Consider the following 14801-nt stretch of genomic DNA (forward strand, 5'->3'; position numbering starts at 1 on the left):
TAAGGAACAGGGTTTGGAATGGCAAATATTATTCCTGCATTGGGAGCTAGTTCTATTCATTTCTGGGCTCAAAGAAAGAGCTTGTGTCATGGAGTGAGGGATCTTTCATCCACAGTGGCTTCATGGTCACCCAACTCAGAAACTCAGGGAAGTTGTCAACCAGCCTACTGAACTTTGACCATGGAGTGAAGAGATAGTAAAGAGTTGATATAAATCTCTTTGTCTTTCTCCCTGCAGTGGACTATCTTAAGGCTTGATGCTTCCATTTGACTTAATGGAATAATAGCATTTGAATACATTTCTTTTTGTCAGCCTGTGGCCAGTATGCTAAACACATTACATTCAATTTGTTTCTTCTCCTTCACATCTTAATTCTCTCATTCTTGCTATTCTATGAATGAACCTCCTGATAAAGTCTTAACATGTAAGCTTTGCTTAGGCTGTATTTTTCAGTCCTTCCAGGCTGAAGTACTTTTTTGTTAGGTGTGTGTGGATTTCCAATGGTTATCTCTTCCAACTTGTTAAAAAATTTTGTTGTTGTTTAGTTGCTCAATTGTGTCTGACTCTTTGTGACCCAATAGACTGCAATATGCCAGGCTTCCCTGTCCTTCATCATCTCCCAGAGTTTGCTCAAATACATAGCCATTGAATCAGTGATGCCATCCAACCATCTTGTCCTCTGTCATCCACTTCTCCTTATGCCTTCAATTTCACCCAGCATCAGGGTCTTTTCCAATGAGTCAGTTTTTCCCATCAGGTGGCCAGAGCATTGGAGCTTCAGCTCCAGAATTAGTCCTTTCAGTGAATATTCACAGCTGCTTTCCTTTAGGATTGACTGGTTCGATCTTACTGTGCAAGGAACTCTGAAGTGTCTTTTCCAACACCACAGTTCAAAAGCATCAATTTTTTGGCCCTAAGCCTTTTTTATTGTCCAGCTCTCACATCTGTACATGTGAAAAACTATGTATGAAACTATGTACATGTATGAAAAACTATGAAAAAGCTATGGAAAAACCATAGCTTTGACTATACACAACTTGGTCAGCAGAGTAATGTCTCAGTTTTAAATATGCTGTCCAGGTTTGTCATAGCTTTTTTTTTTTCCAAGGAGCAAGTGCCTTTTAATTTTATGGCTGCAGGCACTGTCCACAGTGATTTTGGAGCCCAAGAGAAAAATGTCTGTCACTGTTCCATTGTTTCCCCATCTATTTGCTATGAAGTGATGGGACAGGATGTCATGATCTTCATTTTAAATGTTGAGTTTTAAGCAAGCTCTTTCACTCTCTTCTTTCACTTTCATCATAAGGCTCTTTATTCCCTCTTTGCTTTCTGCCATAAGGGTGGTGTCATCTGCATATCTGAAGTTATTGATATTTCTCCCCACAATCTTGATTCCAGCTTGTGCTTCGTCCAGCCTGCCTATTCTCATGATGTACTCTGCATATAAGTTAAATAAGCTGGCTGACAATATATAGTCTTGACGTACTCCTGTCCCAATTTGGAACCAGTCTGTTGTTCCTTGTCTGATTCCAACTGTTGCTTCTTGACCTGCATAGAGGTTTCTCAGGAATCAGGTCAGGTTGTCTGGTATTCTCACCTCTTTTAAGAATTTTCCACAGTTTGTTGTGATCGACACAGTCAAGGACTTTAGTGTAGTAGATGTTCTTCTGGAATTCTCTTCCTTTTTCTATGATCCAGTGGATGTTTGCAATTTGATCTCTGGTTCCTTTGCCTTTTTAAATCCAGCTTGTACATCTGGATGTTCTGGGCTCACATACTGTTGAAGTAGCTGGAAGAATTTTGAATAATACTTTGCTACCATGTGAAATGAGTGCAGTTGTGCAGTAATTTGAACATTCTTTGACATTTCCCTTATTTGGTATTGAAATAAAAAATGACCTTTTCCAGTCCTGTGGGTACTGCTGAGTTTTCCAAATTTGATGGCATATTGAGCAGCACTTTAACAGCATCATCTTTCAGGATTTGAAATAGCTCAGGTGGAATTTCATCACCTCCACTAGCTTTGTTGACAGTGATGCTTCTTAAGGCCCACTTGACTTCACACTCCAGGATGTTTGGTTCTAGTTGAGTGATCATACCATCATGGTTATCTGGGTCATTAAGATCTCTTTTGTATAGTTATTCTATATAATCTTAACACCTATTTTATTATCTTCTGCTTCTCTTAGGCCCATACAGTTTCTGTCCTTTATAGTGCATCTCTTTGCATGAAATGTTCCCTTGGTATCTCTAATTTTCTTTAAGAGCTCTCTAGTCATTCCCATTCTATTGTTTTCCTCTATTTCTTTGCATTGTTCACTTAAAAAGGCTTTCTTATCTCTCCTTGCTATTCTTTGGAACTCTTCATTCAGATGGTTATATCTTTCCTTTTCTCCTTTGTCTTTCAATTCTTTTTTCATTTCTTTGTAAGGCCTCCTTGGACAACCATTTTGCCTTTTTACATTTGTTTTTCTTGGGGATGATTTTGATCACTGCATCCTGTACAATGTTATGAACTTCCATCCATAGTTCTTCAGGCACTCTATCAGATCTAATCCCTTGAATCTATTTGTTACTTTCACTGTATAATCACAAGGAATTTGATTTAGGTCATACCTGAAAGGCCTGGTGGTTTTCTCTATGTTCTTCAATTTAAGTCTGCAGTTTGCAATAAGGAGTTAATGATCTGACAAACAAGTCAGCTCTTGGTCTTGTTTTTGCTAACTGTAAAGATCATCATCTTCAGCTACAAAAAATATAATCAATTTGATTTCGGTACTGACCATCTGGTGATGTCCATGTATAGAGTCATCTCTTGTGATGTTGGAAGAAGGTATTTGCATTCTCTTGGGAAAATTCTGTTAGCCTTTGCCTTGCTTCATTTTGTACTCTAAGGCCAAGCTTGCCTGTTACTCCAGGTATTTCTTGACGGCCTACTTTTGCATTCCAGTCCCCTATAATTAAAAGGACATCTTTTTAGATGTTAGTTCTAGAAGTTCTTGTACGTCTTCATAAAACCATTCAACTTCTTCTTCGTCATTAGTGGTTGGGTCATAGATTGGATTACTGTGATATTAAATGGTTTTCCTTGGAAATGAACAGAGATCATTCTGTTGTTTCTGAGACTGCACACAAGTATGATTACTATTTATTCAATTTAACTTTGATCTCTTATTAGTTGTAATTCTCTGGTAATAAGTTGTGTAATTTTCTCAGTTGGTTTGGGTTTATATTATTCACATTTGCCATTTTGTTATATATTTTGTTTCTTCACAATATATTGCTATGATTTTTGGTTAAAAAAAACAATTACATGTCTAAAGATACTTTAATAGTAAGGTAAAAGATTTTAAGATTTAAAGAGTAAGGGAAAAGGTTTTATACTTTCTTCAATATTTTGAAAGAAGTATGTCAAGGCTGTATGTTGTCACCCTGCTTATGTAACTTATATGCAGAGTACATCATGTAAAATGCTGGGCTGGATGAATCACAAGCAGGAACCAAGATTGCCAGAAGAAATAACAATCTCAAATATGCAGATGTGTGCTTAGTCACCTCAGTCGTGTCTGACTCTCTGCGACCCCATGGACCATGGTCTGCCAGGCTCCTCTGTCCATGGGATTCTCCAGGCAAGAATACTGGAGTGGGTCGCCATTTCCTTCTCCAGACAAATATACAGATAATACCCCTCTAAAGGCAAAATGTGAAGAGGAACTAGAGTCTCTTGTTGAGGATGAGAGAGGAGAGTGAAACAGCTGGCTTAAAACTCAGCATTCACAAAACTAAGATCATGGCATCCAGTCCCATCACTTCATGGCAAATAGATGGGGAAAAAGTGGAAACAGTGGCAGATTTTATTTTCTTGGACTCTAAAATCACTACAAGCGGTGACTGCAGCCATGAAATTAAAATACACTTGCTCCTTACAAGGAAAGCTATAACAAACCTAGATAGTATATTGAAAAGCAGAGACGTCACTTTGCCAACAAAGGGCTGTATAGTCTAAGCTATGGTTTTTCCAGTAGTCGTGTACAAATGTGAGAGTTGGACCATAAACATAGCTGAGCACTGAAGAACTGATGCTTTCGAACTGTGATGTTGGAGAAGACTCTTGGACTATAAGTAGATCAAACCAGCTGTTCCTAAAGGAAATCAACCCTGAATATTCATTGGAAGGACTGATACTGAAGCTGAAGCTCCAATAGTTTGGCCTCCTGATGCAAAGAGAAAACTCATTTGAAAATACCCTGATAGTGGGCAAGATTGAGCGCAGGAGGAGCCAGGAGCAACAGAGGATGAGATGGTTGGTTGGCATCACTGACTCAATGGACATGAGTTTGAGCAAACTCCAGGAAACAGTGAAGGAGAGGGAAACCTGTTGTGCTGCAGTTCATGGGGTCACAAAGAGTTGGACACAACTTAGCTACTGAACAACAAATATGTCATTCTCATTTCTTGTCTTGTTTTTCCCTTGAGCAGGTCCAGATTCATCCTATATCTTCTTACATATTCCTTCTGCCTGATGGATTTCCTTTTTTGTTTTTGGTAATGCTATTCCTCTGTTGATTTATTATTTCAGTTTTTGTATGTTTGGCAAGGTCTTTATTTTGCTATCATTTTTGAAAGATACTTAAATTGTGTTAAGAATTCTAAGGTAATGTTTTTGCTTGAGTACTTTAATACCTGACCTATTGTCTTGTTGCTTCAAATAAGATGGGTGTTTCTGCCCATCTGTACATAATGTATCATTTTTTAATCTCCTTTTTAAGATTTCTTCTTTTTTCCCCTCAGTTTTCAGGAATTTGACTATGGTATGCTTTGGTCTGTTTTTTTCATGTTTCCTGTGCTTGGATTTCCTGGAACTTTTTGTATCTGTAGGTTAGAGTTTAAACTTTTTAGTGTAGATTTATAGATTTTAATGTTTTTATTGCTGTTTAACAGTACTACACAAGTTAATAGTTTCTAACAGCACACATTTTTTATTTCACACCTTTTGTGTGCTGAAGTCAAGGAAGCCTTAGCTGGGTTTTCTGCAAGATTGCAATCAAGGTATTACCCAAGGATATAGACTCATTGGGGCTTTCCAAGTGGCACAGTGGTAAGGAATCTGCCTGCCAATGCAGAAGATGCAAGAGATGTGAGTTCAATACTGGGTTGGGAAGATTCCCTGGAGAAGGAAATGGCAACCCACTCCAGTATTCTTGTCTGGAAATTCCATGGACAGAGGAGCCTGGTGAGCTATACAGTCCACGGGGTTGCAAAGAGTTGGACACAACTGAGCACACACTCATGTAAACTCACTGAACCTCAACTAGGAGAAGAATCACTTTTAAGCTTATGTAGTTGTTGGTAGAATTTAATTCCTTATGGTTGTAGGACTGAATATTTTAGTTTCTTTTTGGTTGTTGGCCAGATACTACCCTCAATAAATTGCCTCAATAACTTTAGGTCCTTCTAAAGTGGCCAACAGCATCATCAAATTTAGCAAGGGAGAGAGCCTCAGAGTGGGACAAGTGCCATAATCCTATGTAACATGATCACATAAGTGACATTTAATCACTCTTGCCACATTCTGTTGGTTAAAACAAGTTGCATGACCCATTCATACAAGGGGAGTTCACATAGAATTGTGAACAACAAAGGGTAGAGACAATAGGCCCAACTCTGAAACTGTATGTCATACCTGGTAAGGTTTTAATTGGAGGTCAGACATTGTAAATATTACTTTGTTGAGACTTGAATTTTTCTGTATTCTATATCCCTCAATTTTATTTTGAGACTGAGTTAAGTAATCTGGAGATAATATTGTTCTTTGGGGTTTTGCTTTTAAATTTCTAATAGGTAGAACCAGACGGGCATTTATTCCAGGACAGCAAGCAAGTTTTCTGGGGGCAAGTTTTCTCCCAGAGGACATCTGGTAATGTCTAAAGACATTAATACACTGAGAACTGTTGCTACTGGCACCTAATAAGCTGAGGCCAAGGATGCTGTTAAACATTCTATAACGTACACTGAGGAGTTACTCCAAAATAGAAATACCACTAAGTGAGAAATCCCAATGTATATGAGGCACTTAGGACAATATTTTGCACTGAATATGTTTTTAGTAGTACTGAAGTTAAGAAATGCAGGTCTACAGCTAAATCTGGCTCAATGTTAACACAAAATCATTAGACTATCTGTACGTTATTTATCTTACAGATTATCTGTAAGTAAATTATGTGGTTTTATTCTTTGGGGAAAACAAATATTTCTAGGCAAATGTGAGCTCTAGATATTTTTCTCTCTAATCCTTAAAATGGTTCATGACCTTGGGACATTCCTCACACATATATGCTTGTGAATACTAAAAAGTCTATAAGAGCACCTTCCAAAGATATCTGGAAATCTGTCTCTGGTTAACCCTGTTATTTGGCTGTGCAAACTTCAGCCACTGTATCCTCCCTGGATTCCCAGCCCTGTCTTCTCCTGTCAGGGACATTGCTGGGTTCTCACTCCAATCAGCCGGGCAACTAGTTAGCAGCTAGCTGGGTGAGTGTAGGGCTTGTCTCAATGCTTCTCTCCTTTAAGGAATTACTGTCCTTTATTGCCAGGTCTTGGAAATCAAGATGTCTTAAAAATTAACTGTCACTTTACATCAATCATTTTTATTTTTAATTGAAATGTAATGTAACATTTATATTTGTTTTAGTATACAACATAATGATTTAATATACGCATGCCTTGTGAAATGATTACTGCAATAAATTTAGGTAATATCCCTCACCACATATTAATAAAATTACTGTGTGTGGTGAGAACTTTTTGAGATTGCTTTCTTAGCAGCTTTCAATATACAATACTGTATTGTTAACTGTTATCATTGTGCTATGCATTAATTCCCAAGACATGTTTATCTTGTAACTGGAAATTTGTAACTATAAACCACCTTCACCCATCCCCCACCACAAACCTCTGGCAAACACCAATCTGTTCTTGACATTTAATATAAGATTTTTCTTAGATTTCACATGCAAGTGATATCACACAGTGTTTAACTTTCTCTATCTGACTCATTTCCCTAGGCATAACACCCTCAAAGTCCATTCATGTTGTAAATACAAGAGTTCCTTCTTTTCTATGGCTATATTATTCCATTCTCTCTCTCTCTCTCTCTCTCTCTCTCTCTCTCTCTCTCTCTCTCTCTCTCTCTCTCATTGTTTCTAGCTGGAGGGTAAATCTGGTCCCATTTGCCCCATCTAGGTCAGAAGGGGAAGCATTGCATTTCTCTGAATTTTTTGTTTTGTATTAGATGTCTTGTATGAGGGAACAGTAGAGACAGTGTCCTCCTATCTAAGGGTCTTGGCTAGTTGTTGCCTTAGATGCTACTTTGTTGTTTTTTAGTCACTAAGTTGTGTTTGACTCTTTTGCGACCCCATAGACTGTAGTCCACCAGTCTCCTCTGTCCATGGGATTTCCCAGGCAAGAATACTGGATTGGGTTGCCATTTCCTTCTCCAGGGGATCTTCCCGACCCAGGGATCAAACCCACATCTCATGCACTGGCAGGCAGATTCTTTACCACTGAGTCACCTGGGAAGCCCAGCTGCTATTTTAGTCAGTTTCAATTCCTTACTGGTTGAAAATACAGGCACTGAATTCCAAATTATCATGGCTATTACAGTGCATATTTAATAAAAAACAAAATGGACATATAAAACATCACTCTCTGTCATAAATCCCTCGGTTACTCACCCAGATGCAATATCTTTTAAGATTTAGTGTATTTTTCTCCTTCTTTTTCTTTCTCTCAGTGTGTGCATGTGGACACTACACATCTCCACATTAAAGTTTGGCTACCTGTGAGTTTTTGGTGTCATGTAAATTACTTCACTGTCAACTTTCTCATTTTGATATTTTGTTAAAACTTGCTTCAAAGGACTATTTTGTTACCAATTCTTAGTAAATCTGTTATTTTAAACTTTTCCCATCTCTTAATTAATACTTTATTTCCTTATATGGTTCCTTTGCATAATAAAATGTACCTTAATTCATTGCAAGGACATTGGAAAGCAATCAAATATAGTAGGAAACATCTATTTTTAATCACCTCTAGAAACTAGTACCACTAATTGTGCTTTGTTAAATAGCCGTTTAAATTAAAATGATCATCTTGTAACTAAATTTTGATCTGCCTTTGTTAAAACTTGAAAAATCAAATGTCTGTATCCATTGACTTCTGATGAATTATAGTTTATGAAGCTCATTACTAAAACTGTGAACTCTTTCTTGCTCATAGTTTTATTCAAACCTTAGTATTCATAAATGAGGATGCTGAGGCAGAGAGAGGTAGAGGAGCTGGCTTGAGGTCTTCTTATTGCCAAGTGGCAAGTCAGGATTAAAACACAAGGGATCTGTCTCCAGTCTGTGCTCGTCCAGGGAAAAGTAGCTCTGAAATAAGGAAAAGCAGCATGATAGAACAGGAGGAGCCCAGAACAGGGAGTTTACTGCTTTTTAAATGTGTAAAAGCAACTTACCCTCTCTGGGTCTGGTCTTCTGATCTGTAAAACTGGAGAGGTTTGGTTTAAATTAGAGATTTGCAAACTTGTCCTGTATAAGACAGTATAATATTTTAGGTTCTGCAGACCATTTCACAACTATCAACTCTACTGTTATAGGATGAAAGCAGCCACAGACAATACGGAAGTAAATGAGCATGGCTATGTGTCAACAAAACTTTGTATACAAAAATATGAGGCAGACTGGATTTGGCCCATGGGCTATAGTTTTCCCTGCTCTCATCTATAATAATATTAAAAGTTATTTACTTTCTTCCAATGTTTCCTGAGGCAGAACATCATAACAAGAAAAGTGATCCTAGATTTTATGTTTTAAATTTCCAATTAACTGTTTCTTAGATTAGAACCATAAGGTAAGATAGTCAAAATTCCGGTTTGGAAATCACAACATTGTCATTCACTAGGTTACATGATTCTGATGGGGTCATTTGACTATTCTGAGACTTGGTTTCTTTGCAGAATGGCAATGATGATATTTAACGTATGTAAGTTTTTGTGGGGATTAAGTCAGATAATATTTGTGAGTGTGTTTTGAAAGTATCACTTTCACGGTATTTGTTCTGTGTTGACTCTCCCACAGGAGTACCAGTTCATGATAGGGCTCAGTAATGGTATGCTCTGGGCATCTTATTTTGTCACGTTCCTTCTGATGTTTTCAATTATCGTCTGTATACTGTGCGTGGTTTTATGTGCCAAGGCAAGTATCTGTTTGAATGCATCACTCTGCAGCTACACTTTGAGAGGGATAAAATAATTGTGGGTGGGAGCTGCATGGGTTTTAGGTTGCAAAATAATAGATGTGTTTATCATTGACCCTCTGGGGAATTCAGAAGCTGCTCAGTCTATCAGCAGACACAAACCATTGATCCCTTCTGTGGGAAATGAGCTATTTAGTTAAATTTTGCCATTTCACTTGGGGGTATGGAAATGTTTTAAGGCTGTTTTATTTCACCTCCTTGTTTTCCTGTGACACCACTTCGAGTGTGACTAAACTGGCTTCACAATTGTATTGTAGATTGTACCTATAGTTGTCCTCAAAAACAGCGACCCATCCCTCATCTTTGTCTTTCTCCTGTGTTTTGTCACGGCCACCATAACCTTCGGCTTTCTGATTAGCACATTCTTCAATAAAAGTGAGTACAAGACTCCTTCCATGAAACATTTTAACTGTTTCAGTTGACTAAAAGAGGATTTTATATGGTAGTTGCTTTTAAGTTTTAGTTTCCACTTCATATAGAGCCTCTGCTTGCATTCTAAATTTGTCTAAAAACATACATGTCATATAAACGTGAAATGATTTGAGAGGAGGGGCAAAAATTAGTGACAATTAATATATTAATAGCATAGGATGCATGGGAAAAGAGAATAAAAATCAACATAAGATCACATGTGACAAGAGGATATAAACTAAAATAGGGTCATGTGAAAACATTTATTTATTCATTCACTCACTCAGTGAAGTCTTTGGATCACTTATCACATACGTAGAACATTATCAAATATACCACAAACAAATGAGAATTTTCTGCCCTGTTCTCACAAGAGGGATGTGTGACTGAATAAATTCAAACTGACCTAGTTAGGGAATTTGTAGAATTGCTCCTCCTGTGGTCATTTTCTATTATTTATTTTAAAAATAAGTAAATTTTGTTTTTCAGAAAACAAACCTTCACCATTTTTTGGCTTTTATATCTATTTTACATTTACAATTAAAATATTGCCTTCTTTCAACCATGTAGGGCACAAGTACCATGAAGCAAATGTATTATGGTAGAGAAATTTGTATTTTTATTGTTTTCAGCAGCAACACTGCTATTGGCTTGTTCTTACAAAATAGAGCAAAATAACTACCCTCTACCACAGAGCACAGGAAAGGTATGGGTGGAGAGAATTATGTCAGAGTAAGCCTGAAGATAGTGGCAGTGGTTCGGTCACTAAGTTCTGTCTGACTCTTGCCACCCCATGCTCTGTAGCCTGCCAGGAGTCTCTGTCCATGGGATTTCCCAGGTAGGAATACTGATGTGTGTTGCTTGAAGGTGACATGCCAAAGAGTAACATAAAGTAGGCAAATATCAATGAATGACTTACTTGCCTAAAACAAGCATACCTCTGAGTCGGAAAGATTCCCTGGAGAAGGAAATGGCAAGTCATTCCAGTACTCTTGCCTGGGGAATTCCATGGAGAGAGGAGCCGGGCAGACTGGAGTCCATGGGATCGTAGAGTCAGACACGACTGAGCAACTAGCTTTCAAACTTTTCATCATACAAATCACTAACCCAGATGACTCTCTTTGATGATTTTGTTATCAGTCTTTTTAATGTATTTTTATAAAATATAATAAATAAATTTTTGAGAGTATTTAGAAAGTGACTAAAGCTTTTCAGTTTCAAAAGTTCCAAAATAAATGATAATCAGGTAGGTATATTCTTATGATGTGATGAGGGATGCTATACTTCTAGAGGTTATTAAGCTAAGTGGCCATAAATAAAAAATAAAAAGGCAGGATTTTATAAACATAAGGATCAATTCTTCTTTAAAGAAGTAAATATCCACATTATTGTATAAGAAAGGGCAAATTCCAGAAAAGTTCCTTCCTCATGCTACTCATCCATTCATTCAAGCAAGCAAAGTATTTATTAAACAACTACTTTCTGTTAAACACTGCTTAAATGCTGATGATACAGTAGTGAACAACACTGGTAACACAATGGTGAACAAGGCAGACAGTTTCTTTTCTAGAGTTTACATTTTAGAGCTCTTTTGTAGTAAAATAGGGGAATTTCTACTTCAAGATTTTGTATGTTATGTACTGACTATGTTTTCCATCTTATATTTCAGCTGCACTGGCTGTTTCTATTGGAGGTTTCCTCTTTTATCTTACCTTCTTTCCATTTATAATAGTCATCGCCATGTATGGAATGTTGAGCCACACGGGGAAGCTGGCTTCCTGTCTCATTTCAAATATTGCAGTAGCTTTGGGGATTACTACTATAAGCAAGATGGAAATGAAGGGTGGGTTTTTCTTTATAAAAAATTTACTTTGATGATTTAATTCCTAGGAAGAAAATGTAGGTGATCTGGGATTGGCAGTATAGTAAGTGGAAAGTGGGTAAAAGGAAACTTTGGTGTCTCAAATATTTTTCCTGGTTTGTACTATTTTTATCATAAAAATTATATTTATATACTATACATGTATATAGTATATATAAATTTATACATGAAATATGTACATGTAAATATATATACAAATGCTTATTTGTTTGTTTTCATGCCTTTATATTAGTGGCCTATCTAGGGGAAAAATTGGCTACCTAGGGAACGTTGACAATGTCTAGAGATATTTCTGGTTTCTAATTGTCATAACTGGTGGAGGAGTGCTACTGATATCTAGTGGGTAGCAGTCAGAGATGCTATTAAACATCCCACAAAGTACAGGACTGCGCTGATATAATTATCTAGCTCCAAATGTCAATAGCACCAAAGCTGAATACATTCTGTTCAATATCTATATGTTAAAATATATGAGTTCACACTGTTACATCTAGTTTCAATTTAATATCAATTTCCTAGCAATCCAGTGGTATGGACTCTGCATTTTCACTGCTGAGGGCCTGATTTGATACCTAGCTGGGGAATTAATACCCCACAAGTCATGGAGTTCTTCCTACAAAAATAAGTTCTTCCTACCTTTTTCAGTTTGTTATATTTATTTCCCTTTCCAACCATGAGAAATCTGACCCCCACCATTGTTAAAATAAATATTAAGTAGCTCAATTTTGCAATACTCATAAATGCTTACAGAAATGTTTATCTACTCCACTGTAAAGAACTAACATTTTAAGTATAGCAATTGCTTGCAAATCTTTTTACATTTAATCTGAGTCTAAGTAGTCAAAGTACTGTGTTCAAAAATTATTTAGATTAGTATTTCTTATTACTTTCAGTGACTCAGTTGTGTCTGACTCTTTGCAACCCCATGTACCATAGCCCACCAGGCTCCTTTGTTCATGGGATTCTCCAGGCAAGAATCCTGGAGTGGGTTACCATTTCCTTCTCCAGGTGACCTTCCCGACCCAGGGATCGAACCTGGGTCTCCTGCATTGCAGGCAGATTCTTTACCATCTGAGTTACCAGGAAAGTATTACTTTTAGTGTGGTTATGCTATTCTTTTGAAATATGGATATGTACACCTGTTTCTGCCACATTTTTAATCTCCCATCATTGCTTATTTAATATAAACTTCTAAATATGTAGATATTAACACAGATTTTTAAAAGTAAAATCGTAGAAAATAAAGTATACTCAGATAAAAATCATTCCCTCCCTGTACCAGTATTTTGCTCCCTTGTAGGTTAGTCTTATTTATTTCTGTTTTATCTTCTCTGTAATTTATATACTAAGAAGATCAACAATACTGTATATTTTCATATTTATCTCACTTTTAAGTAAAATTATTGGTGTAATGTATACACATTTACAATGTGCTTTTTTTTCAGCCAAAAATATATTCTAGAAATCTTTCCCTATGAATACTGATATATTTATTATTTTTTAAAGATACATTGTGTGGATGTGGCATAGTTCATTCAAACAATCAGCTATACATGAGCGTTTAGGGGATTTACAATATTTTTTTAATTAATTAATTTATTTTAATTGGAGGAAAGCTACAATATTGTGATGGTTTTTGACATACATCAACATGAGTCGGCCATGGATGTATGTGTGTCCCCCCATTCTGAACCCCCTCCCAATACCCTCCCCAACCTATCCATCTGAGTATTTGCAGAGCTCTGGCTTTGGGTACCCTGCCTCATGCCTTGAACGTCTTTGGTCATCCCTTTTACATATGGTAAAATACATGTTTCAATGCTATTCTCTCAAATTATTCCACCCTCACCTTCTCCCACGGAGATCAAGAGTCTGTTCTTTAAATCTGTATCTGCTTTGCTGCTCTGCACATTGGGTCGTTGGTACCATTATTATAAATTCCATATATATGTATTAATATACAGTATTTGTATTTCTCTTTCTGACTTGCTTCACTCTGTATAACAGGCTAGTTTCATCAACCTCATTAGAACTGACTCAAATGTGTTCTTTTTTATAGCTGAGTAATATTTCACTGTATATACGTACCATGACTTCCTTATCCATTCATCTGTCAATGAATATCTAAGTTGCTTCCATGTCCTAGTTATTGTAAATAGTGCTGCAATGAACATTGGGGTACATGTGTCTCTTTCGCTTCTGGTTTTCTCAAGGTGTCTGCCCAGCAGTGAGATTGCTAGGTCATATTACAGTTCTTTTTTTTATTTATTTATTTTAATTTTTTTTCATTTATTTTTATTAGTTGGAGGCTAATTACCTTACAATATTGTAGTGGTTTTTGTCATACATTGACTTGAATTAGCCATGGATTTACATGTATTCCCCATTCAGATCCCCCCCTCCCACCTCCCCCTCCACCTGCTCCCTCTGGGTCTTCCCAGTGCACCAGGCCCGAGCACTTGTCTCATGCATCCAACCTGGGCTGGTGATCTCTTTCACCCTAGATAACATATTTTCACAGAACTAGAACAAATAATTTCACAATTTGTATGGAAATACAAAAAACCTCGAATAGCCAAAGTAATCTTGAGAAAGAAGAATGGAACTGGAGGAATCAACCTGCCTGACTTCAGACTATACTATAGTTCTATTCCCAATTTTTAAAGGAATCTCCACACTGTTCTCCATAGTGGCTGTACTAGTTTGCATTCCCACCAACAGTGCAAGAGGGTTCCCTTTTCTCAGCACCCTCTCCAGCATTTATTGTTTACAGACTCTTTAATGATAGCCATTCTGACCAGCATAAGATGATACCTCATTGTGGTTCTGATTTGAATTTCTCTTGAGAAACCTGTAAACAGGTCAGGAAGCAACAGTTAGAACTGGACATGGAACAACAGACTGGTTCCAAATAGGAAAAGGAGTACATCAAGGCTGTATATTGTCATCCTGATTATTTAACTTATATGCAGAGTACATCATGAGAAACGCTGGGCTGGAAGAAGCACCAGCTGGAATTAAGATTGCAGGGAGAAATATCAATAACCTCAGATATGCAGATGACACCACCCTTATGACAGAAAGTGAAGAGGAACTAAAAAGCCTCTTGATGAAAGTGAAAGAGGAGAGTGAAAAAGTTGGCTTAAAGCTCAACATTCAGAAAACTAAGATCATGGCATCTGGTCCCATCACT

The 14801-nt window shown here is 37.0% G+C and overlaps 1 protein-coding gene and 1 long non-coding RNA gene across 3 annotated transcripts in view; one reads left to right on the top strand and one right to left on the bottom strand.

The window, feature by feature from the left end:
- The window catches only part of LOC110151697 (phospholipid-transporting ATPase ABCA3-like), a 285960-nt gene that overhangs the window by 65050 nt on the left and 206109 nt on the right, over positions 1-14801 (top strand). For both annotated transcript variants that reach the window (XM_070460996.1, XM_070460997.1), the window contains 3 exons: positions 9138-9254; positions 9573-9690; positions 11396-11569. In XM_070460996.1, coding sequence (XP_070317097.1) covers positions 9138-9254; positions 9573-9690; positions 11396-11569 — 409 coding nt within the window. The remainder of the gene's footprint in view (positions 1-9137; positions 9255-9572; positions 9691-11395; positions 11570-14801) is intronic.
- LOC110151698 (uncharacterized) lies at positions 8274-8910 on the bottom strand. The gene is made up of 3 exons (XR_002318147.2): positions 8807-8910; positions 8516-8588; positions 8274-8429 (listed from the first exon to the last, which is right to left on the bottom strand). It is a non-coding gene; the product is annotated as an uncharacterized lncRNA (long non-coding RNA).

This window comes from Odocoileus virginianus, chromosome 33, assembly GCF_023699985.2.
Source record: "Odocoileus virginianus isolate 20LAN1187 ecotype Illinois chromosome 33, Ovbor_1.2, whole genome shotgun sequence".
Lineage (NCBI taxonomy): Eukaryota > Metazoa > Chordata > Mammalia > Artiodactyla > Cervidae > Odocoileus > Odocoileus virginianus.